Consider the following 26,620-nt stretch of genomic DNA (forward strand, 5'->3'; position numbering starts at 1 on the left):
TATACCATTACATGCATTATTAATGCCTTATGACTAGCAAAAAAAAAAAAAAAGGAAAGAAAAAGTAAAGTAGAGTAAAAGAAAATTAATAAATTCAAATAATAAAATGAAATGAACTTATTTGAAAAGGCCAATGAAGTTGTTACCCATGTTACCAAACCCAAAAGATATGAAAAATAAAATTTGAGTTGACCGGGAATTAAAGTTGGAACATATAAGGATTCGTGCATTGCACCTTCTATCTATTACTTCAAGTTGAGTAATGCCTTGTGAGAGAAATTTGAGACAGAAACTTGAAGGAAGCCCATAATATGTATGTATGTGTGTGTACATGTGCTTGTGTGTGTGCATAAAGAAGATATATGCATCAATGAGAAATTTAGGATAAATTGGTGCATATCAAACAAAAAGCAAATACCAATAGATATTCTACCCCACTTGAGCTGTGCATAAATTTCCATTGGAAATGCAACAAGCAGGAGATGGACCCATAGGAACACTACAACCAATAATCCTCATGCCCACAAATACACATTCATCATATTCTTTGACATCCACTTTTCCATGTTGGCATGGGTCAGATGGAATTTGTTGAGGCAGATTTTCTACAGCCGGATGCCCTTCATGCAGCCAATCCTCACTCATTTCCCAGCAAGGATTATATTATAAACTCAACTGCTCTCACAAACAAGAATACTAAAAATGAACGCAACTGCTCTCAAAAATTTAAAAAAACAGGAAAAATAATCCAGAAACCTTGTCCAGTATCGGATCAATCCCAAAATCTAATCAGTTCATGCCAGTCATGGGGCCAAACATCCCTGAAAGTTCCATTCAAAATCCATCCAGCTGTTTTTCAGATATCTTGTCCACAGACAAACAAACACGACTGAAACCAATACCGCCGCCTTCACAAAGGCGGAGGTAATAAAGATGGTTTCAAATTTTGGTACAAGGTTAGCAATTTCAGGGAGGGGTGTAAGTCAATTACATTGACCCCCAGTACATGACTGGTACTTATTTCATTGATTCTGAAAGGATGAAAAGGCAAAGAAAACATTGGTGGAATTTGAACTCAGATGGATGAAATGTCACTAAGCATGTTGACTGACATGCTAATGATCTTGCCAGTCCACTGCCTTTATAATAATAATGATAATAATAATAATAATAATAATAATAATCCTTTCTACTATAGGCACAAAGCTTGAAATTTAATAATAATAATAATAATAATAATAATAATAATCATTTTCACTCTAAGCACAAGGCCTTGAAATTTTTGGGGTGAAGGGGGATAGTCGATTACATTGACTCCAGTATTTCACTGGTACTTAATTTATTGACCCTGAAAGGATGAAAGGCAAAGTCGACCTCGGCAGAATTTGAACTCAGAACATAAGGACGGACAAAATACCGCAAGGCATTTCTTCCAGCATGCTAACGATTCTGCCAGCTCACTACCTTGCGTTTATAATAATAATGGTTTCAAATTTTGCCACAAGTCCACACATTTTGGGGGTAGAGTACTCCATTATTATTTTATTCTCTTGACCCCCTAGAAGGATGAAAGGCAAAATTGAATTTGATGGGATTCAAATTCAAAATGAAAAAAGGACAAAACTTAATACTACAAGGCACTTTGTTCGCTATTCTAATGGTTCTGCCTGCTATTGTTTTCCTAATCACAAAGTTTAATAACCCCTCAATTATCATTATCTATTTTCATCTTCCTCATTTAATTACTAGATTTAATTACTGGATTTAATTACTGCACTGAGTTTCAACATGGTGTATCACACCACAGCATAAGACAACATACATCAATGATGGTTCCAAAACAGAGTTGCTCAAACTGCTTGAAATAGCAGTTAAATATCCCTCAAAGCACATTATCTTATAATGGGGAAAACCCATTGAATAATGTGGTCCTGGATGTAGATGAAAGGTCGGCTGGATATAATTGGCATATCTTCAACTAAAAATTATTTTTAAGTTGTTTTTTTTCGTGACTTAATTGAAGGACAACAGGCAACACCCATGATCATTTTCAGAGCCTTCACAAGTGGTGGGAAGAAGTTATGCTTAGAGTGAAATCCTAGTCCAAATGCTTGCACCATACGTTCTTTTATTTGTTTCAGTCATTTGACTGCGGCCATGCTGGAACATCGCCTTTAGTTGAACAAATTGAATTATTCTTTGTAAGCCTACTACTTATTCTATCAGTCTATTTTGCCGAACCACTAAGTTACAGGACTTATTCTTTGTAAGCCTAGTACTTATTCTATCAGTCTATTTTGCCAAACTACTAAGTTACAGAGACGTACACACACCAGCATCAGTTGTCAAGCGATGTTGTGGGGACAAACACAGACACAGATATATATGACAGGCTTCTTTCAGTTTCCGCCTACCAAATCCACTCACAAGGCTTTGGTCGGCCCGAGGCTATAGTAGAAGACACTTTCCCAAGGTGCCATGCAGTGGAACCGAACCTGGAACCATGTGGTTGGTAAGCAAGCTACTTTATTTCATTAAATTTACCACGAGGGCAGAACACAGAGGTAGCTTTGCAGGCTGGACGTAAACATTAATGAACATTAATGTTTATGAAATGATACAAGATGGGGGAGAACAAACAACGCCCGCTGATTGCCGCCTCCTGGAAACATTGTTGTTTTTCAAAACACATTGAGGTTTTAAACCTCTTACATTAAACAAATTTGAGGTTCTCCTCTTACAAAAAAACACAATAACTTTAATGAGGCACTTTAAGTAAGTAAGCTACTTAACACACAGCCACTCCTGTGCCTGTATGTATAAATATCCTTTATCTTTAACATGTTTCAGTCATTAAACTGCAGCCATGCTGGGGCACCACTTTAAAGGGTTTAGTCTAACTAATCAACCCCAGGACTTCATTTTTTTTTTTTTGCCAAGACCAGTACTTATTCTATTGGTCTTTTTTTGCCAAACTGCTAAGTTACAGGAACATAAACAAACTAACACTGATTGTCAAGTAGTGGTGGAAGAAACACAAAGACACACACACATATATATGTGATAGGCTTCTTTCAGTTTCCATCTAATAAATCCACTCATGAAGCTTTGGTCAACCTGGGGTTGTAGTAGAAGACACTTGCCCAGGGTGCCATGTAGTGGGACTGAACCCGGAACCATGTGGTTCATAAGCAAGCTACTTACCACACAGCCACTCTGATTAAAAAATTATAAAATAAGTGCAAAAGAGTTAGAAAAATCACATTTTATTTTTTTTATATACAAGAAAAGTATTTTTCTGCAAGAAGAAAGGCACAACTGATTGAACCAACCTCAATCCATTAACTGTAATTTATTTATCAATCAAGAATGGGAAAAGAATAAAGTCAGTCCCAGCAAGATTTGAACTCAAAACTATGGGGTACAAAAGCAGGTGTATGAAAGCAGCTGGTAATCTTGCACATTCTTATTGAGAACAAATTCTTACTAGGTACATGGTAAATGTGTAGGGCAGGGGAAGGAAGACATATAAACACTTGGGTTTGTTAGAAATATATTTATCAGTCTTTTTTTAATATTTTTTTTCCAAATATTTATTCTGTGTTGCTGTGGCTTCTATCTCTTCTCTTAAATCCAGAGTATATTACAGGTATTTAAATAGCACTCTTATTGTTTCACTGCGTAAGACTGCGGCCACATCATATCACTGTCTTCACAGCTTTTAGTCAATTATACCAAGCCAAGTACATACTTAATCTGGCATTTGTATGGTCAGTTATATAAAAAAAAAAAATAGAAAGTGAACAAAACAGTTAAGGGGAGATAGTTATGTCAGACATATTAGATCTTGTCCACCTGATATAAACACACTAATGCACACATACACACACATGCATGTATATATATATATGAAAGAAAGAAAAGAAATAAAAATACTGCGTGATCAAGGAAGAGGGAAGAGTGCTCAGTGCATATCGTAGAGTTTTATCTTATTTAAAGCAAACTGGAAATTTCACTAACCTCTATTGCAAGTTTCACATTACTGAGAATCACTAACATGAAATTTGAATAACAGCTTCTGAAATTTAATCTTGTAATCTATAACTGTCTGCATACGTGGTGTGTGTATCAACGTTTTGCTTAGGTATACAGGAATATTAATGACTCAGAGTTTGAATTCAATATATTTACATTATTTAGAATGAAACATTAGTTGGGTACAAAGCATAATATGAAATTGATAAAAATGACAAAGTAACAGATCATGTAACATTGGACTTGCTACTTCTTGTTCGTTTATCATTTATTTAAGTGTGTGTGCATGTGTACATGTGAATGTTTTCTTCTATCAAATTTTAAGTGGCACTATTTAACCAAGACCAAAGTGTTGTACACTGGACAGTGGAAATTGGATCTGGATCCATGCCCATGTCCATCGTCAGATAAAGATACTCCCTACTAAGAGATAAACAAAAGAACAACTAAATTAAAGCAATTCGAATGCATTGAGAATGTATCTAATGTTATATAGTCAAATGATTTTACAATAAGATCAAATGTGACTTTATCATATTCAATATGTGATAAAATGACCAGAACCATCATGCTTGTGTTTAAATATCTACAAACTCATTTAATGATCTACATTTTAATTATTTAAATGAGGGGAGACAAAAAAGAAAAGAAAGGTGGAATAATACAGGGCAAAATCTTAACAGGGTCGTTCATAATGACGTTTACCACCACCACAAAAATGGTGACCATAGCATCGACCCAACTAGAGCACCGGTAGCCACGCCCATTGCAACGTCACAGCCAGTATAACGCTGGCGATAAGGTTCTTGTACGTAAATCTGTCTGGTACCTGAAAAACAAAATAAGAAAAAGATAAAAAATATTTCTCATGGATGCAAAGAGAAAATGCATTTGTGAGAAAACTAGCTTTTATCTTTTACTTGTTTCAGTCATTTGACAGCAGCCATGCTGGGGCACCGCCTTAAATGGTTTTTAGTTGAAGAAATTGACCCCAAAACTTATTTTTTAAAGCCTGGTACTTATTCTATCAGTCATTTTTGCTGAACTAAGTTATGGGGACGTAAACACACCAAAACTGGTCGTCAAGTGGTGATGGGGGGGGGGGAGACAAATACAGATACAAAGACACACACACATAGATATACATATACATATATGATAGGCTTCCTTCAGTTTCCATCTATCATATCCACTCACAAGGCTTCAGTCGGCCTGAAGCTATAGTAGAAGACATTTGCCCAAGGTACCAAACAGTAGGACTGAACCTGGAACCATGTGGTTGAGAAGCAAGCGTCTTACCACACAGCTACTCCTGTGTCTATATCAAAATTAATGTTCCAAACACCAGCTTAATAATGACTAAATGTTATTTTGCTATATTCTTCATTATTTTCAAAATTAATTGAATGAAGGGCAGCGTATTCCAATAGAAATAGGGTAACAAAAGGGATAAAAGACATTTATGCAGCTTTTATGTATAGTCAGCAAAAGCACATGGCTCAGTGGTTAGAATGTCAGGCTCACAATCATGACCTGGACTGGACTATGTGTTGTGTTCTTGAGCAAGACACTTCATTTCATGTTGCTCCAGTTCACTCATCTGTAGAAATGAGTAGCAACATCACTGGTGCCAAACTGTATCAGTATTTGCTTTTCCCTTGGATAACATCGGTGGCATGCTGGTCTTCCATAAGCAACTTTGCCTGAACTTGTTCCTCAGAGGGTAACTTTCTAGGTGCAACCCCATGACCAAAGGGGGTCTTTATCCTTTACCCTTTACATATAGTTAATTATCTATTTCCTAAAAATCATCATTCTGCCTGTCACTTGAACAGGCATAGGGGATACTGTTATAAGATAGCTAGCAATAGTCAAATGGTCACTATAGTGTTTGAGAAGAGAATTAGAACTGTGTAGCATTGCCAGATGTCTTTAGCTAATGATCCCTGCAGGGTAGCTAGATCTTTGCAAGAAAGTCATGCTGTACTAAGATTTAATACAAAGAAGGTGTGATAGCCAGTAGGGAGTTTGTTCATGGAAGGGACATTGAACAGGACAATTAACTGTAAGTAGAAGCTTCATGAATGTCTTTTTACCCTGTTGAGAATAGATGATAAAGATCTTACTGAATGATACTGAGATACCCTCAGCCTTCTTGATGATTTTTGAAATGTGGTTTGTCTGATACTAATCACTATTGACAATAAAGCCCAGGTCACATTCACCAGCTGCTTCTATGTAACCCAATTAGCATACTAGGAAAATATATTCAGCTCATATAGCCTTGTTGTTGTTGACTACACTCAGAATATCAAATCACTTTTATGCAGGCAGGTTACAATTCCCAAAATACAATGCATGCATTAATTCATTGTTTTTCCTTCACAAAAACAGGAAAAGTTTTATGTCATTGGCTGACATATCACTATCAGGTGACTTTCCCTGGCTATTATTCTTACAAGATTTCTGTTTAACCTAACTGCTGCATTTTCTTCTCCAGGCAATTTTATTTGTGCCACTGGTTGGGGGTCGAGGGCAGCTCATTTTCATGAATACACTCCAGATCATGTATCAGAACTAAAAAGAGTAATGGACCAAGCACTGAACTGTGTTGGACTAGCGTGATAAAGTGGTACACAGAAAAGTGAGGGAGAGGATGATATTGATGGATTTTTCATTTAGCTATCTTTGAAGTATCCAACAGACTTCCATGTGGTTTCCATCTACTCAATTCCACTCTCAAAAGTCAAGGCAACATGTGGTTATGAGAAACAACACTCGTAATAAATGTTAACGAGATTGAATCTAAGACCTTGTTATTTCAAAGCAATTTTCTTAACCACATAGCCATACCTGCCCCCATCTGAGATAAATATATATATATATGTTGTGTTTGAGAAGACCTATCAAGCCAACTGAGATCAAAGTCATGGCTAATGCCAGTATTTCATAGCTGGTACCCATGCTGGTGGCATGTACGAAGCACCCGCTACACTCTTGGAGTGTTTGGCATTAGGAAGACCATCCAGCTGTAGAAACTAAGCCAAATCAGATTGGAACCTGGTGCAGCTCCTCTGCTTACCAGTTTTTAGTCAAACTTTCCAACCCATGCCAGCATGGAAAGTAGATGTCAAGTGATGATGCTGATCTTCTACAGAAAATGAAGGAATTTTCAAATCCAAGGGTGACTGTGAAAACAGCTTAGAAAATTAGGTAAATATCCTTTAGAAGATGGAAAACAGTGGCCAGCAAGCCTCTACAGGGATTTGAACCCTGCACCTCGTAAAGTTTAGCTGAGCACTCTACTGACTCACTTGGCACTTCTACGTTTGCTTACAATATATATGATACCCACACATACTGCATCCAATGCATACACACTCACACATATGCACATTGCCACACATATCATATATAGATCAGTACATATGTTCTTGCACAATACACACACACACACACATATATACACCTTACATCTGTATATCTTTTACATGTGTGTAGATAGGCATATTTGACTAAATAAATGCATATCACCATATATCACATATACACAAATACATGAAATATATATACATCATCACCATTATTATCCTTTAACATCCTGAGGGTAGGAATTACCAGGACCTTCAGGGGCCTAAAAATGGGAGATATTGATGAAGGCCAGTGGCCAGTTCTGAGGCTGCTTGGCGGCTGTCGTCAAAGCCAAAGGTGGGTTCATTGAGTGAGGTCATCAGAACATGTCATGAAGACAAACTGACCCAAATTGGACAAATATGTCTCAAAAAATAAAATGCTTTATTTTTTTGTGAGACAGTCATCATGCAAACAAATACCACCCCACTCAATCAGTGTAAGCTGTTACCAGTATATTCAACAAGGTGTAAACTTATACCTGTATGTTAAACGAGATGTAAACTTATACCTGTAAATATTCTACTTATGTAGACAGATGTATTTGACTAAATATATGTGTGTCTGTGTACCAAATTTCATAGTGTGTGTGTGTGCACAGTGGAGGCGCAATGGCCCAGTGGTTAGGATTGCAGCTTCGATTCCCAGACCGGGCGTTGTGAGTGTTTATTGAGTGTTTATTGAGCTCCACGAGGCTCTGGCAGGGGGTGGTGGCGAACCCTGCTGTACTCTTTCACCACAACTTTCTCTCACTCTCTCTTCCTGTTTCTGTTGTACCTGTATTTCAAAGGTCCAGCCTTGTCACACTCTGTATCACGCTGAATCTCCCCCGAGAACTACGTTAAGGGTACACGTGTCTGTGGAGTGCTCAGCCACTTGCACATTAATTTCACGAGCAGGCTGCTCCGTTGATCGGATCAACTGGAACCCTCGAAGTCGTAAGCGACGGAGTGCCAACCACAACCAACCAACCATGCGTGCACATGTGTATTTGTGCACATCTCCCTGTGTGTTCACATTGACACAACCTGAGCAGCTGAGGCATTTAGTCCCATATAAACAACATATCTCCACAGCCTAGTGGTTGGACATGGCATCTTGGCATAGAATAATGCTGCCTCAAGAAATCTCACCCAACTGATGAAAGCCCGGAGAAACTAATGTAATAATAATCCTTTCTACTATAGGCACAAGGCCTGAAATTTGTTGGTGGGGAAGAAGTCAATTACATTGACCCCAGTGCTCAACTAGTACTTATTTCGTTGACCCCCCCTGAAAGGATGAAAGGCAGGCAAAGTCAACCTCAGCAGAATTTGAACTCTGAACATGAAGACAAACGAAATACTGCCAAGCATTTCACCCAGCATGCTAATGATTCTGCCAGCTTACCGCCTTATTATTATTAATAATAATAATGATAATAATAATGGTGGTATGTGTGTACTTGTCTTTATGGTATACTTACCATAAGGTAAACTATTAACATGATGCACAGAATAGCCTGTTGGATACTCATTGGTGGCATATGTTAGAATCTGAGGTTGGTTGTAAAGCTCAGCATAAGAAGGTGGCGGCTCCATGCCTTGGTGATGATCTGGTCGGAATGTGTCTGAAAATCGTCGAGTTGGGCGAACTGCTCTGGCTTCTTCAATTGCCATTTTCCAAGCACTTTGGTGAAATACAAAAATTATGCAGTTTAATGAATATCATTCATCTCATTCAACAAAGCACAAGGTTAACTTTTCTTAATAAGGTGGTGGTGCAGGAGGAATTTAAAAAGCTGATAGAATTTAGAGCAGTGATTCTCAATGTGGGGTAAATGCCTCACTTGTTGGGCCTGTGAAAATGGTGATAGGGCATGGTCCCGTAGCTGCCAGGCACGAGGTTCTCAATACAGTGATTCATTTGTTTTTTTCTTAGTCAATAATGTACTGATTTTTGTACTCAGTACTTAATAAGAGTTACCGGTAGATTCTTTTGTATTAAATCAATGGTTCTCAGCAAGGGTTCATATGGCCCCTGATAGTCCATATAATATTTTTGGGGTCCACACAATAGTATATTAAGGGTCCATTAAAAAATTTTTGATTCTGATGTATTTACTGGAAGAAAAAGATAGGGTTCTTTCTCTAACATGTTAAATAGTTAAGCCTACATAAGTTAATTTGTGAAAAACAAAACAGGAGTTTTGAAAGAAGTTTCTATAAAACTAGTCTTTAAACATCCAAGAAGCTAAAAGGGGGGGGGGGTCCACCAGAGTAAAACAGTAATCAAGGGTGTCTATAGATTAAAAAATGGTTGAGAACCACTGGAATATAATAACTGTGACAAAATATTAAAAATAAAGTTGTTTTTCAATCACTGGTGGGGCATACATATTTATGGAACGTTATAGTGGGGCCTGGGGGAAAATAGGTTGGGAAACACTGTTTTAGGAGCATTCATTTTAAAGACAACTGAATTCAGAGTATTCTTTAACTGGTTTCACTTAATGTACTTCAGCTATGTCTAGATTCTGTCTTCTAGTGCCTAAGTCAATTACATCCCAGTCACCCTGGACTCAATTCATTAGTTCAAGGTAGTTGAAATACAATTGGGATGTAATCCCGGGTGGCTGGTAGTAGCTGTGACTGAGGAGGTACAACAATTTCAAAACACTAGGTGTCTTAAAGTCTCCTTATACTAATAAATTGAATGTGTTATGAACGCACATTCACTTCAAAGAAGTTGTTCCCCAATGAGGAAATAGAACAGTAATGATTTATTATCTGTTAGCAGATATCAGTATGCATCAGTAACTAATTTGTTTGCTGATATATATTTTTTATGATACCCACAAATACTGTATACACATATACACACTCTTTTATTTACGCACATCACTGTATATCATTTATACACATATACATATCTATCTACACAATACACATACATACAGCTTATGCCTGTATATATTTTACTTGTAAGTAGGGGTATTTGACTAAATGTATGCACATCTCCATATATCACAAATACACAAATACATAAATATATGTCGTCATCATTGTTTAATGTCCATTTTCCATGTATGCAAGGGTAGGATGGTTCTCAGGAGCTGGCCAGGTAGAAAAACTACCTATGGCTGCTCTGTGTGTTTTGGAAGGGTTTTTATGGCTGGATGCCCTTCCTAACACCAACCACTCTGCAGAATAGACTTAGGTAAACAAATTAACTTTAACAGAATGAAATCATTCTATTCGGCTGTTAATAAACATTTTCCTAAATGTAGCAAGTATTATCGAATTTTCACCTTGCATAGAATAAGAACTTTTCAAATTCGAAAAACATAGCACAAATAATAGCAGCACAAAACTTGAAAAAATTAAATTATTTCTACAAGAAGGAGATTAACTATAACGTAAATATATTATCTAATAGTAACAAAATAAGTCATTAATGTAAATAAAGTCAATAAGGAAAATGATGCAAGGGAAATAACTGGTGAAAATTCTATGCAAGGATCTGAACAGGTAAACACGTGCTAAAAAGCATAGCAATCTGAAAGGAAGTATTCATACCAAAGATAGTAACCTAAAGCATATCATCATCATCATCATCATCCAGTGTTTTAAATCCGGGTTTTTTTCCCCCGTTAACAGGGGTGGCCAGAGCTACCTCAATGCCATAAGCAGCCAAGGTAGCCAGATCTACCTTAATGCCATAAGCAGCCAACTTTTGGGCTGGCTGGCTGGTAACCATTCTCCTTTGCTATCATGAGGCTTTTCTGGAGTTGTATTTTCTACGGGAAGCCTCTGCCCTTGCTTACCCCCAACCTCAGTTTCTAGACATGTGTGGTCCCAAGACCAAAGCCTCTACCACAATTTTTAAGAAATGCGGTGGAAAACCACTTAGTAACAGCAAAATTAATAGAGATGTAGTGAACGGTAACAAGAACAAGAGGGAAAATGTTGTTGTCTTTTCCTTCAATAATGGTTGCAGGCGAGATCTCATTATTGTCTCACGTATAGCAATGGTTGCAGGTAAGATCTCGCTGTTTTAAAATGGCGCTGGCTTCTTTGTGTTTCGCTACAAACTGATAGTTTATTTATCAATATCAGTTTCCGATAAGGTGGCGAGCTGGGAGAAACATTAACACGCCAGACGAAATGCTTAGCGGTATTTCATTTGTCTTTACGTTCTGAGCTAAAATGCCATCGAGGTCGACGTTGCCTTTCATCCTTTCGGGATCGATAAGTACCAGGTGCGTACTGAGGTCGAAGTAATCGACTGACCCCCTCCCCCAAAATTTCAGGGCTTGTGCCTAGAGAAGAAAAGAATATTAATTTCCGATAACTGTAGATACTACAAGGTATTCATTTATTACCAAGAGTTACTTCCCCTTAACTATTTTACCTTATATTTATTAACACCCATCCCCATCCGAGGTATTCTGGAAGTTGATGATAATTAAAAATAGCTGCTGTTGTTGTTTAGCCCCAAGATCAACTCTGACTGAGCAGACCTATTGGTCAAAGACGTTCTAGTCGGGCCCATCCAGTCTTTTTTCCAGCAAGTGCAATCAAGACTACATAATCCTATCACATCATACAATCTTTTCTATGAAAGAAGGGTATGGTGTGTTTGAGTGAATTTGAAGGAAAATTTGGCTGCTATTTCTGAGTGTCCACATATAGGGACGTCACTGACTTGCTCTAAAAATAATTTGTTAATTATGTACAATGCTTTCTCTCTTTCTCTGAATAACAAAGACATTTGGCTTTGGACAATTGAGACAAATGAATACGAAAAATGTAAAAATATACAGAAGGTAATAGCTGAGGTTTTTGCTAGGGATTTTAATGTTTAAAATGGATATTTTACCTTGTGTCATCAGAACTTTCTGCACACAACAACAACTTTCTTTCCCGTGCAACCAATTCTATCAGACAATTGCGGTTCAGGTGTGAAGGAAGTGGGTTGGAAATAGCCACCTAAAAATAGTTGAAGAATAAAGATGAAAGGCAAAGTCAACCATGGTGGAATTTGAACTCAGAACATAAAGATATACCTATTATTAGTACTGAAAGAAAGAAAATGGAGAAAGATGGATGTATGAATAATTTATTTGTATGATATAAAGATGTTGAAATTAAAAAAAAAAAATAACAATATAAGTAAATTATAAGTTGTAAAGCTCAAAAAGATATATATATATATATATATATATATATATATATATATATATATATATATATATATATATATATATATATCAAAAAGATATTTTTCATACCTATGAGAGTAACTTCCCTTTTATTCAACGGGGAGGGGGTTCTTTTTCATAATGTCTATCGTCAAAATAGCTGATGAAAATGCCTCGAAGTTCTTAGCTCCAGCATTTGAACCTCTGAGTTCTATTATGACAACTTACTGATTGTCCTATACTATATATATATATATATATATATTAATTCTCTAAATGAAGTATTAACAGTAACTGCACGATAAAGTGAAGTATATTGCCACTTAAGTGTGGCTGACCCCTAGGGGTGGATGTTACTGTTGCTTTTAGCCCCAGGAGGACATCTCCTCCAGTTGGCTTATCGACACACTACTGTGTCCTGTTTGTTTTGCCAAGGGAAGTTATCCCTCTCATCTTGATCTGTAGCACGAACGGACCCGGGTTTCAGGGTTATTTCCCTTCGTCAGCGTCCGATAGCCACCGATCTTCGATGAGAGATACAAATTCTTGGCAACCTTATGTATACTTTTCCAGTGAAATTCTTCACTGATATCGAAGAATTTGTATCTCTCATCGAAGATCGGTGGCTATCGGACGCTGACAAAGGGAAATAGCCCTGAAACCCGGGTCCGTTCGTGCTACAGATCGAGATGAAAGGGATAACTTCCCTTGGCAAAACAAACAGGACACAGTAGTGTGTCGATAAGCCAGCTGGAGGAGATGTCCTCCTGGGGCTAAAAGCAACAGTAACATCCACCCCTAAGGGTCAGCCACACTTAAGTGGCAATATACTTCACTTTATATATATATATATATATATATATATTCCTCTACTTACATAATATCGAGGTCTCATTCTTTTGTTGTCATTTTATTATTATTAATGCCAACCACTTGACAGGGTGCACTGGATGCTCCTTTTCAAAGCAGTGGCACTAATGAAGTAACTAAGTACTTGCAAGAGACAGGACCTCTCAAACTGAGTGGAATGTAGTATTGAATGGGGTGAGCACAAATGACAGGAAAATTGGATGCAAGAGGAATTGGCTGTAGCATGCAAGAGAAGAGATTGTACCAATATGGACATGTTAGAAGGATAACAGATAGGAAATGATATACCAAGATATCTACGTAAAAGAAAGTTGTGCAAGAGGAAGATTTGTGTGTGTGTGTGTGTGTGTGTGTGTGTCCATCCATCCTCCCACTACTGCTTGACAACCGGTGTTGGTGTGTTTACTTCCCTGTAACTTAGTGGTTCTGCGAAAGAGACCTACAGAATAAGCACAAGGCTTTTAAAAAATAATAAAAACGGTATTAGGGTTGACTAATTCAACTAAAATTCAAGGTGGTGCTCACGCATGGTCGCAGTCTAATGACTTTTACAAGCAAAAGAGTAAAATAATAAAGCAACATGCAGAAAACCTATAACTATGTGCTAATAAAGAAATAACTTACCTGTTTACCTGTTTTTATACACACCAATGCTGAAGGGATCATCAAGACATTGTCACAGCAGCGGCTGTTTGGGCTCTCAAAATAGCGTAGCTTGCCATTCTTGTAGAGGACAAACCAATTCTTTTTCCAGCGATGCAAGATGCTACCTAAAACAATAGAAGCATTACTATAGGGGCATACCATCATTACATTGCAAATACAGAATGCCACCAAAGAAGAACTGTAGGGAGAAAAGGGTTTAATACTACTTGATCAGGACTGAACTGAGAGATAAACGACAAGATGGGATGTTTTTGATTGAAGGTCTGTTTGAGCAGAATTGATTTGGGGCTTACACAGTAACAACAACAGGATGAGATAGTCACAACCAGAGTATCTTTGATTGTGGTGGATCTGATTAATCGGTGCTGACTGGAGACTAATCAAGACAGGATGACCAAAGTTGGAATGTCATTAAAGATGTACAACATCAGAGCTGATCAGGTGGAAGGAACTTACGACAACAACAACAACAACGTCACAGTTGCAATATGTTTTATCACAGGTCTGCTCACTTGATCAGAGCAGACTTGGAGCTAAAAAAGACATGGTGGTCATGCCTGGAATGTCTCTCATTATAGATGTACAACATCAGAGCTGATCAAGTGGGATGAGATAGCAATAACATCACAGTTGAAAGATGTTTGACCACTGGTCTACTCAGTTGATCAGAGATGACTTGGCACTACACAATAACAAAAACATCAGTTACATATCTAATTCAATGTTTACACTGTTGAACATTCCTACACCATCATCATCATCGTTTAACATCTGCTTTCCATGCTGGCATGGGTTGGATGGTTTGACTGTGGAATGGTGAGCCAGATGGCTGCACCAGGCTCCAATCTGATCTGGCAGAGTTTCTACAGCTGGATGCCCTTCCTAACGCCAACCACTCTGAGAGTGTAGTGGGTGCTTTTACGTGCCACCAGCACGAGGGCCAGTCAGGTGGTACTGGCAACGGCCACGCTCAAATGGTGTTTTTACATGTTACCTGCACAGGAGCCAGTCCAGCAGCACTGGCAACGCCCTCCTACAATGATAATAAAGCATTATTAGTCATTGCTGCACTTTGTACACTGCTAATCTACTTGAATAAGCAAGTTCAAAAATGCAAAGTTTATTTTTACAAGTTGCAATAGAATATTGATGCTTATCATTGTTAATCTGGATTGCAAATGAGCAACTTTTCAATCATGAAATTAAATCTTGATTAAAAATTCATACTCTACAACTATATTTTGAGTTTCCACTTTCTGGGTGAGTGTGTGTGTGTGTGTGAGAGAGGGAGGAGATAGAGAGAGGGAGGAGGTAGAGAGAATGTGTGTGTGTGTGTGTGTGTGTACACGCATGCAAAATTAAATAAATCAATTCTTACTCTGCCGATGCATCCAACCTGCTTTCATTATTTCATAGTCCATTTTGAAGTAGCTTTTTCAATAGACAGTCAGTGAATGTGTACACCTGTAATAAACAAATAAATAAATGCATTAAATTAACCTTAATACAAAAATTTAAATGTCTTAGTTTCTAGGTTATAGATATTATATTAAGGATACTGAAATGTAATGGTGTATTTTCAAACAAATAGTCTGACCATCATATCACAAATAGTTTACAAGCCAACAAAAAGTGTCCTTGCATCAACCATCAGCATAGAGTTAATGACCAAATGTTAATGTGGACATACACTGTATAACATATATGCTCCATCTGAAAGCCCGTAGAAGACAAGGACTTTAGTGAGTTGTATATTCAACATTGCATGCTTTACGAATTTTGTAAGGGCATCAATGCAGCAAGTATTGTATATCCTGATGGTGCAAATATTTGGAAATGCTAAAGGTAGTTTAACAAATTCAGAAACGAAGATTTCAGTCTTCTGGATAGGTGTTGATCAGAAAGACCAACTGTTCTCAATGATGGCACCGTGAAAACAGCAATTGAAGAGGATTTGCATCAAAATATCAAGGAACTCTTCTTGCTACTAGGTTGGGTCTTTGCTTCATCACTGAAATGCATCTTCATTGTATCTGTTCCAAAGTATTTCCATGGCCATTGCTCTCAGGAACTTTTTTGTTTAGCATCTTCCATCAAAACCTTTATATGTGTCACCTGCTTCTCTTCCCAGGTACAACATTTCTCTGCTGAGCTTCCTATATGCCCATAAGGCCTTTTTATTCTAATAGTATCTTTCCTTGAACTGCTGCTTTCTGGAATTCCCTACTATTGTCCTGTTTTTTGTTGTCTTTAATCATTCTTTCAATCGACATATTTTGTATATCCTTTATCTTCTACTTGTTTCAGTCATAAGACTGTAGCCCATGCTGGGGCACTGCCTTGAATTTTTAATCGAATTAATTGACCCCAGTACTTATTTTTTTAGTCTGGTACTTATTCTATTGGTCTCTTTTGCCAAACTGCTAAGTTATGGGAATGCAAACACACCAACACCAGTCGTCAAGTGGCGGTGAAGGGACAAACACACACACACACACACACATATATAGGACAAGCTTTTTTCAGTCAGTTTCATATTTCTTTATTGCCCACAAGGGGCTAAACATAGAGGGGACAAACAAGGACAGACAAAGGGATTAAGTCGATTACATCGACCCCAGTGTGTAACTGGTACTTAATTTATCGACCTCGAAAGGATGAAAGGCAAAGTCGACCTCGGTGGAATTTGAACTCAGAACGTAATGGCAGGCAAAATACTGCTAAGCATTTCCCCTGGCGGGGTAACGTTTCTGCCAGCTCACCGCCTTCTTTCAGTCAGTTTCAGCCCACCAAATGCACTCACAAGGCTCTGGTGAGCCTGAGGCTATAGTAGAAGACACTTGCCCAAGGTGCTATGCTGTGGGACTGCACCTGGAACCATGTGGTTGGGAAGCAAGCTTATTAACACACAGCCATGCCTGTGGCTATAGACTCACCACTTTTATTTTTAAGTAAACTTAACTTATTCTATAATGATGTACAAAAAGATAAGCCACAGTTGGAAAAGAATAGCAAAATACTCACCTTTAATCATGTCTACTATACTGATATGGGGGTTAAATATTAAACTTATACCTCACAACATAAACACCTCTCCTTCTTGTTGCTGCTGTTGTTGTTGTATGTATAAAATATTTTATATTACAAGAATGGTAACTTCACTGGACAATCATTGAAGCAAATGGAACCAACAAGACCGAAACTGACAAACAGACAGTTAGTGAAAGATAAACATTCCTGATGTAACTTCTAATTTGTGAATAACATAAACAAGTGTCAAAGGTAGTTTTGTCGAGTCTGTATTAAATGAGGCGGAAGATATATGATAATGATAATGGTGATGATTGTGCTGACAATGATGGCAGTTATGATGACAATGGAGATAATGAAAGCATTGATAAGGAGATTGACAATAGTGGTGGCAGAGGTGGTGGTGGTGGTGGTATTACGACAGAACACAATAGTGGTGATGAAGTTAATAAACTTGCAGCTGCTGACAATATTGCCAATAGTGTTGTTGATGATGACAGTGGTGATGATGAAATGATGATGATGGGTAGTGATAAAGGTGTTTATTATGATAGCTGAGCTAACAATGTGATTCCGTGTTGTTTTGTTCACTTCTTGTTTATGGGAGAAGGAAAGACAATTTATTTTCCAACAATGGATTAAATCATTAAGGCTAAATGGAATGCTCCCTATTTTTGTTGCTTGATGTTATTTTCATCTATCTATCTACCTGTGTGTGTGTGAGAGAGAGAGAGATAAAGAGAGAGAGAGAGAGAGAGAGAGAGACTATGTATGTATATTCTTCTTTGCCTTAAAAAAATTGCATGCAAATATACATGTAGAAGATTACCCACAATTATTCCGACTTGTTGAATTCAATATCTCCAACACCCATGGACACACTTATAAGAACCAAAACACACCACCCATATCTTTCAGAGACGTTTTTCCAAGCCCAGAATTATCACAGCACGGGGGGGAACAACTACATGAGTCGGTTGTCAGCTATCTAGAGACTTAAAAATTCCTGGTTTCCAGAAATTCCTCAAAACTGCTCCTGCCATGCCGATGCGTCTTTTTCTTCTTTATGACTCTTTCACTGTTCACTTTCCTGTCTTTTGTTTTAAAATGTGTACTGTGTATGTACATATGACAGCCATTGTTGTTTTCCTTTATTTGACTTATTGCTGGTTTCTGATCCATTTTTACACTATTTTCTATTTGGGGTAGCTGTCAGAATTGTTAGAACATCAGAAAAAAAAAAAAATGCCTTGTGGTTATTTGTTCCGTTTCTTTACATTCTGGGTTCAAATCCTGCTGAGATCAACTTCGCTTTTCATTTCTTCGGGGGTCGATAAAATAAAGTATCAGAGAATTACTGGAGTCAGAATAAGCCCACCACTTTCCTTCAAAGATAACTGGTCTTGTGCTTAAATTAGAAATCATTTTTATTTACGCGCGCGCATGCATGCATGCATACATATATCGTATCTTTGTTAGAAACAGTTCCTTCCTTATAAATTTCAAATAATTGAAAATAAAAGAACATACACACACGTATAGACAGACAGACAGCATACACATAGATACGCGCGCGCGCGCCTTCAGCGAAGACAAGCGTTGAGAAAGAGAAACGTCAAAAATGTGCTTTTTAACATCTAATTCTGCAATATGCCGACCTAACAAAGCCGAGATCAGTAAGTAGACGGTGCATTTTCTTCTTCTTGTGTTACAAATAAATGAAACATCCTTTTTACTCATCAAAATAGCGCCACTCATACTGAATTTTATATAAGAATACACTGCAAACGCGTGGGATTTCGCTTATGTAATAATGACTGACATTGCTAACACGACCACCGAATGTTGATATCTACAACTTTATCACATCTGCAAGCTATTACGGAAGATGCATTTGGTCTTTGCATTTAAATCAAGATATACTCCGGTACTACGAAAACGCCCGAGATCCGTCGATCAGCTACACGAAGGGATTTAAAATATATATATATATATATATACTAAGTCGAATCTCACCCTTAAGTTAAGCTACTTCGACAGCTGGACAATGAAGGCAACAGGCCCGAAAAACGGCTGTGACAGACAGCAATCGACATCCCGATTCCTGCGATGCTAGTCGTCTTTCCGATTACATTGAAAACCATCCAAAAGCTACCATAGAGACCGATAAGAATGTAAACAAACCGACACCACCAGCGCCACCACCACACAACTGCTGTCAGATTGGCATATCTCTTTCTCTCTCTCATACTGATCCGACAGAGGCGACTGCGGTTGGTTGGCGCGCGCGCGTACACACGCACACACACACACACACACACACATACACACACAGTGTACAAACAGATGCTAACTGTTATGTTTTGAGTTCTACATAGACATTAATCCAGTCTACTTCCTGTGTATATTGAACAGTGCAACTAATTATGAATTACAGACTGGAATACCTACTGCAGGGGCTCCTAACAACCATAATGGTGAAACGCACATAGGAACTATAATATAAACATGTTTTTACCCTTTTTTTCTCTCATTTACATACGTACACAAAAGGGACATAGATACAGGAAAAGCAGTAAAATGTGACAACCGATGCAGACTTTGTAGAGTTAACCCCAAAGACATCACCCACATCATAAGCAGTTGTCCGAAAATGCTATCACAGTATCACTTAGCGATAAGACGTGATGCTGTAGCTAGGACACTGTATAACGAGATCCGTCGAAAGGATAACTTCGCGGACAAAGAAATAAGAACCGACAGTATGGTGGAAGCCATCGCCACTCTTACTAAAAAGGAGTACTAGTGGAATGTCCCAGTGAAAACCTCAGTAAAATGTAAACACAACAGACCTGAAATAACGATTTGGGATAGAGAAGAGAAATCAGCTGCCTAGCAGATGTGTTAACATAAAGCTTAAGATTAGCAAACAAGAAAATAATTAGGCTAAACTATTGAGAAATCTATAGTTACTCTATCGGGATTACGAGTTCAGGTTTATAGTTGTAATTATTGGGGCACTGGGATATGTAACACATAGCCTAAATACCAATCTTGAGAAATTAGGCTTCTCAAAACCAGAAAGGAGAAAGCTGATTCGAAGAACAATGCATTGTTGAAACGATTTTAATGAAAGAAATGTAATACCATAACCTCAACCTCCAATCTTGTACTTCACATATTGGTTTCAAATTTTGGCAAAAGGCCAGCAAGTTCAGAGCAAAGGATAAGTTGATTACTCAGCCCTAGTGCTCAGCTGGTACTTATTTTATTGACTTCAAAAGGATGAAAGAATTAAAGTTGAGTCCAATGGAATTTCTCCTTTATATAGCTGTCTGGCTTCCATGCCAGTGGCATGTAAATAGCACCATTTGAACGTGATCGTTACCAGCGTTGCCTTCCTGGCACGTGAAAAGACATTCGAGCGAAGTCGTTGCCAGTGCCGCTGGACTGGCTCCTGTACAGGTGCCACATAAAATACACCATTTTGAGCGTGGCTGTTGCCAGTACCGCCTGACTGGCCTTCATGCCAGTGGCATGTAAAAACACCCACTACACTCTCGGAGTGGTTGGCGTTAGGAAGGGCATCCAGCTGTAGAAACTCTGCCAAATCAGATTGGAGCCTGGTGTCGCCATCTGGTTCACCAGTCCTCAGTCAAATCGTCCAACCCATGCTAGCATGGAAGGTGGACGTTAAATGATGATGATATTGAGCCAATATAAACCATATTTACTTCTAATCAAAAACTGTATACAAGAGGATAAAAAAAAAAACTACATCATAGTAAAAAGAGCCCCTTCCCAGCAAAAAAAAATAGTTTAAGTTCTGGAATGAAAGTAAGGATTCTAATCAGGATGCAACATAGCTAGACACAATGAAGCAAGAATACTGTACCAAAGTGAAATCTATTTCATAGATATTGAAACTTTTACCAACGGAAAATTGCAGCAAAGCTGCGTGATAGAGGTGTCAAAAATGGCTGACAGACCATCATATAACTTGTTTTATTCTTTTTTTCTATTTTATTTTGACATACACATTGTGATTCTTTTCTTCTATTTCACGAATTCAGTGTGCACATTGCATGTCCATACTTCGCTTTCTGGTTCCTACTCAAAACTGTTTACAGAACACGACCATCTCATGAACCTGCATTTGTGAGAAATGCTTCATGCTCTGATAGTTGTGAAAGTATGTGGGAAAGCTGCAAAAACTATGGGAGGCCAGATTGACATACAGAACTGATTTGTCATAATAAGAATAAACCTTGTGGTCAAGAATGAAATTAGTGTCTTGCAGACAAAAAACAGACTCTTACCTTGCTCCAATTACTTCCTCTAAGGCCATTGTAGGCAGGTTATATCCTAATGAGTAGGGATAACTTTTTTCTAAAAATAGACCACAAGAGACATGGCTTATCAAGCATGCCTTTCTACTAAAATAATTCAGAGTAAACTTTTCATTCCATGGGCCACAGTTTGCCCATGACTGTCATAAAGTCTACAACAAGAGATGCTAATGTAACCCATAATTTACTTGTAGATACTCTAAAGCTCTATCTATGCTCAAAATATTTACAATGTTGAGAAACAACTGGAATTAATCATATTTTCTGCTAAAATAGGGATGGAATTTGAAAAAAAAAAATTGGTTCATATTTACCAACTTAATATGAAAATTGTCCCAAAAACCTTTCCAGCAATGAACACTCTATCTTCCCTGTTCTACACACTAAGTGCAAAAAATATCTAAGTGTTGATAGTGTTGTGAATAAAGAGTAGCCAAAGAATATTATACCAGATTAAAAAAAAAAAAAATGGCAGCCATAGCTTTCCTCTTACAAGACAATATCCCACAATGCACTTTCAGTAACAGTGCTGATAACGAACATTTAGGATACTTGACTGGTCTATCAAGGAAATTCATTCCTTAGACATTAATATCTGCAAACTGTGATATTGGCAGAATCTGATGGAAAAAGAAAGCAAGAGGCTTAAAGATCAGTGCAGATAACCTTAGAGTGCTGTATGTTATCACTGAGATCAGATATCCTGCCCATACAATCATATATGTATATATATACATGTGCGTGTGTGTATGTGCATATACACACATGTATCCGGCCTAATTAGAACACTGCTACTAAATCAGCAGGTAGAAAGATGGAAGCAATTTATTTAAAACTGGAAGTAATATATTTCAATTTATGCAAATATGTGTGTATCTGTATATGTGTATGAATATACATATATATCATTAATTAACATGTGGTTTTATATGTGTATGTGTGTATGAATATATATATATCTTAATACATATATAATAAACATATTTGCATAAATTTAAATTTAATGCTTCCATCAGTTGTGTATACATATGTATGTAGGTATGTACATATATGTATGTATTATGTATATATGCATATATTTGTTTGAAGGAAACATCATTATACATATGCTCTTTCATTAAAAAGCCTTTGTGAACAACATGTGCAAAAACAGCTGCCTCAAACTCAAGCTTTTGATCTCATTTCTGGTTCTCGTGGTAATATTATTATAAACATCATAAGCTCTATACAATTGAAGTCATGAAATTGCGTTGCTGTTTAAGCAATGTTCCAAAATAATACTTTTAAGTAACACTTTTAATGTTTTTGCAAACAATGAAGGTGTGTGCAGTTTACCTGCTGACAACTGGAAACAAACAATTTGGAAATTGTGTTGCTGTTCCAAAATAATTCTTTTATATAATACTTTAAATTGATGTTTTTAATTAATACTTTTGAAAACAATGAGTGTGTGTGCAGTATATAAGCTGACAAATGGAAACAAGCAATTCAGAGTACAAGAAATCAAAGACAGGTGCTGGCAAGCTAAAAGACTACACCAAGCTCTCTTGACTGCTTCGGCACAGTTTCTATGGCTGGATGCTCTTCCAAATGCCAACCACTTTATAGAGTGTACTCAGTGCTTTTTACACGGCACCAGCATCAGTCGGGTCATCAAGTAACTTGCAAGACAAAGATCCCCTGACTAGAAGTGGAAGCCGTATGGAGAGGGGTGGCTTTGTGCCAGTTGATGAAAGGTTAAAGTATAATAGAGGGATAGAGACAGGTGTGTTGCCGTAGAGGAGATATGAAGCTACTCCAGATAGAAAAGAAAGGAAAGGAGGAGATGTTGGTGGAGATATGTTGGAACATATCTTAAAGATACAGTGGGTGATGGTGCTAGAGAATGGTTAGAGGTGACTGTAGTAGGCAATGGTGAGAGATATAGGAGTGGCTCAGGGAGGCTATGGTAGACATGTGAGAGCACTGAGAGTAATAGCAGATTACAGGTGTGTATGAGTGCATCCATACACATACATATACATGTCTTTCATTTATTCACCTTTTGGTATTCAGATTACTCTATCAAATGCAAAGCTTATTAATTCACACTATTTTGACTTAATCATGCATTATCTAATAGCTCCGAGATTTTGATGATGTGACTTTAGCTTTAGAATAACATTGTAAGGTAGACCTGAGAAACTGAATCTAATCAGCTTGAACACAAAAACAGGTAGAATATGTGAGCCTGATATGGCCAGTTTAAATGTTAAGGGGTTAAATGATAAAGAGGAACGTGTATTTTAATTAATTCTTTTATTATTATAGCTTGCTACAAGTAACTGACAATAAAACTGAATATTTTATCACCTGTGGTTACTGGTGCACAACACCCAGACAGCTAGCTAAGAGGCTGAAGGATATTGGAATTGAGACACGCATTGCTGATCTGTAGTAAAATGCCATCCAGTATTCTGCAAGAATCCTAAGAAAGACTCTTGAGATTTGAGGAGAAGATAATGTCCTTGACTAAATTAGCATCAACCACAGCATGCCCAGTCCACCACCCAACAAGTATTGACAGCAGATGGACCACTTGACCATTGGAACATGTTCCTCCCACAAAAAGCGAAAGAGTATACACTCCAATGCAGTCCAAAAGGGACCGGGACAAGGCCCTACAGTAGTTGATGACAGATCCGATGTACACATTTGCCACCTCTGCCCGACTTTTCAGTGATAGTTCCTTCTCAGCCAATAACAATAATGATATCAATCTGGAAGAAGTTAAAAAAAAAGAAAAAAAGTTGGACAGGCTAAAATTAACTTTTTTGGCAAAATCGTAATTTCTATTGTCAAAAATATAAGTATAAGAAAAAAATTGAGTGGAGATGGGGTACCTATTCGAATAATGCAGAATAATGCCAATATTTCCATTTTCAGGTCGTGTTCACAAACTGAAAAGTAACATTAGAACCGAATCCATGACTACAAGGCTGAAAATTCGGTCAGAGAAGCGAGAGTGAAGATTTCAAATTTTGGGTGTAATTATCGTTTTATAAAGTTCCAGTTTCACAGAAGAAAAAGCATTACTTAATTTTACTGACAATTTTTATCGCCGGATTATCAACGATTATGATTTTCTTTCGCCTTTCATTCATTGAAACTTCATTCAGTTTCACTTTGCCGAAAAGCCCTTGAAAAATATTTATCCTTATATGCACAGTGAATAACAAAATGGGTGGGGTGAACAAGCCCTTAAACAACAACAAAAATATACTATAATCGTATCTTCGCATTTTAAACAACAACCACAGATTAAACAATATGCTCCTCAAAAATAATTCTTAATTACACCCCCCAAAATCTTCCGGAACCAAAAAGGTGGAAGGAAAAAATTCTAGTTTAACAAAGTGAAAGTAGTACGTTATAATCAAAAATCAAGTTTAGATAGATGCAGAACAGTTCCTTAATAGTTCAAGATTAAATAAAATGTTAAGAAGATACTATATGTAGAAATAAAATTGCTTTAATAAACGACCCGAAAGCTTCTAATACTTTATTTTGTTCCGCTAAAGTAAGTAAATACAAAGCTAATGTAAATGGTATACCTTATGTCCCAATCTCCACGTCGTTTTCTTATAACTTAAAAATCGATATTTTTTAATGAAATTTTCTACAAAAACCTTTCAGATGGTATAGATTATGATTATATCAGAGTTTAATGTGAAAAAAATTTGATAGGCGCACGCATGCACGCACACACACATACATACATCACATTTATATTGACAAAACTTTAACCATTCCATTTCACTCCTTTTCTCCCATGTCTTTTCAGCAATAATGTATCCCCAACTGCATTATTCTGTTTGTCTTTCATGACGGTAGAGCAGTAGTATCATATTACCCACAGAAATTTTCAGTCCCACCATTCGACTCAATTTTATAAAAATAAATTATTAATATTTTTTTTTTTTTTTAAATAAAATTTGAAATTTCGAAAAAAAAAAGGGTGGGGGGTCAGTACGTATGAGTGTGAACCCACCATTTTTTTCTTCTTCACACTACATTCCAATATAATCGCCATCAGAAAGGTATTCGTAGAAAATTTCATTGAAAAATACCCATTTTTCTGAAAGTTATGAAGTCGAGTGGGAGGAGCACAATTGCGTAGATATGCAGACTTACACATCTTTTGAAATTGCACAAAATATATTAAAAACCTCATGACTAATCACTACTCCGTACAAGTTACTGACACAGCTGTGACAATAGATATATTTAGAAATCTAGTTTCTTCGTCCAAGAAATTGGCTAACGTTTATGAATGCCGTCATTATCAGCTGACAGACGATAAGGCTCTTGTGATTTATCAGATGATACAAACGGAATTTACGAACAAACCCCACCTCAATCCAATAACAATAATAGCTAAGAAATTAATTGCAGGAGAAATAATCTTTATTCCGAAATTCTTTGAATGGAAGTTTTACCATTTCAAAGAAAATAATAACAAGCTAATAATTTTGGAGATCATGAACAAAATGTGAAAAGTTCCACAAGTTTATGAGAGGAATACACACACACACTCAAGCGTACATTAAGGTGGTGCTCCAGCATGGCCAGTCAAATGACTGAAACATGTAAAATAAAAGAACACACACACACACATACAAATAACTAGGTGTTAAAACTCAGTATATATATGCTTCACAACAAAGCTTAAATCGAGTACAGATCAGTAATAAGAAATTAAAATAAGAAAAATTATTTCGTGAACTTCATTAGCTTACAGCTTTTCAACTATAAAGTTGCCCTCAGTTGAGTGCGTGTGTATCGCCCCATTGCTTAAAAAATGAAGTACAATTTTATTTAGGAAAGCATCTACATCTATATATACACAGAGAAAAGCATTACCGTCGAAAAAAAAAAAAAAAATGGGCAAATATAGGCGCAGGAGTGGCTGTGTGGAAAGTAGCTTACTTACCAACCACATGGTTCCGAGTTCAGTCCCACTGAGTGACACCTTGGGCAAGTGTCTTCTACTATAGCTTCAGGCCGACCAAAGCTAAGTGGAATCCCAACCCACCAA

At 37.2% G+C, this 26,620-nt stretch overlaps 2 protein-coding genes across 8 annotated transcripts in view; one reads left to right on the forward strand and one right to left on the reverse strand.

Moving 5' to 3' along the window:
- Window positions 1-2,037: 2,037 nt before the first annotated feature.
- Window positions 2,038-26,620, forward strand: part of LOC106878096 (sulfotransferase 1C4) — a 62,037-nt gene continuing 37,454 nt past the window's right edge. The window contains exon 1 of one of the 2 annotated variants that reach the window (XM_052974633.1): window positions 2,038-2,512. In XM_052974633.1, the coding sequence (XP_052830593.1) occupies window positions 2,479-2,512 (34 nt within the window). In that variant the 5' untranslated portion in view covers window positions 2,038-2,478. Of the gene's footprint in view, window positions 2,513-18,800; window positions 18,871-26,620 lie in introns of those variants that run through there. The other variant, XM_052974632.1, reaches the window with a different exon arrangement.
- LOC106878100 (pleckstrin homology domain-containing family B member 2) overlaps window positions 3,251-26,620 on the reverse strand; it is a 25,733-nt gene continuing 2,363 nt past the window's right edge. For 3 of the 6 annotated variants that reach the window (XM_014927204.2, XM_014927209.2, XM_014927208.2), the window contains exons 2-6: window positions 15,543-15,628; window positions 14,123-14,268; window positions 12,307-12,416; window positions 8,912-9,114; window positions 3,251-4,864 (exon numbers count right to left, since the gene is read on the reverse strand). In XM_014927204.2, the coding sequence (XP_014782690.1) occupies window positions 4,737-4,864; window positions 8,912-9,114; window positions 12,307-12,416; window positions 14,123-14,268; window positions 15,543-15,585 (630 nt within the window). In that variant the 5' untranslated portion in view covers window positions 15,586-15,628 and the 3' untranslated portion in view covers window positions 3,251-4,736. Of the gene's footprint in view, window positions 4,865-8,911; window positions 9,115-12,306; window positions 12,417-14,122; window positions 14,269-15,542; window positions 15,629-17,188; window positions 17,428-19,210; window positions 19,393-26,515; window positions 26,615-26,620 lie in introns of those variants that run through there. The other 3 variants (XM_014927207.2, XM_014927205.2, XM_014927206.2) reach the window with 3 other exon arrangements.

This window comes from Octopus bimaculoides, chromosome 19, assembly GCF_001194135.2.
Source record: "Octopus bimaculoides isolate UCB-OBI-ISO-001 chromosome 19, ASM119413v2, whole genome shotgun sequence".
Classification (NCBI taxonomy): Eukaryota; Metazoa; Mollusca; class Cephalopoda; order Octopoda; family Octopodidae; genus Octopus; species Octopus bimaculoides.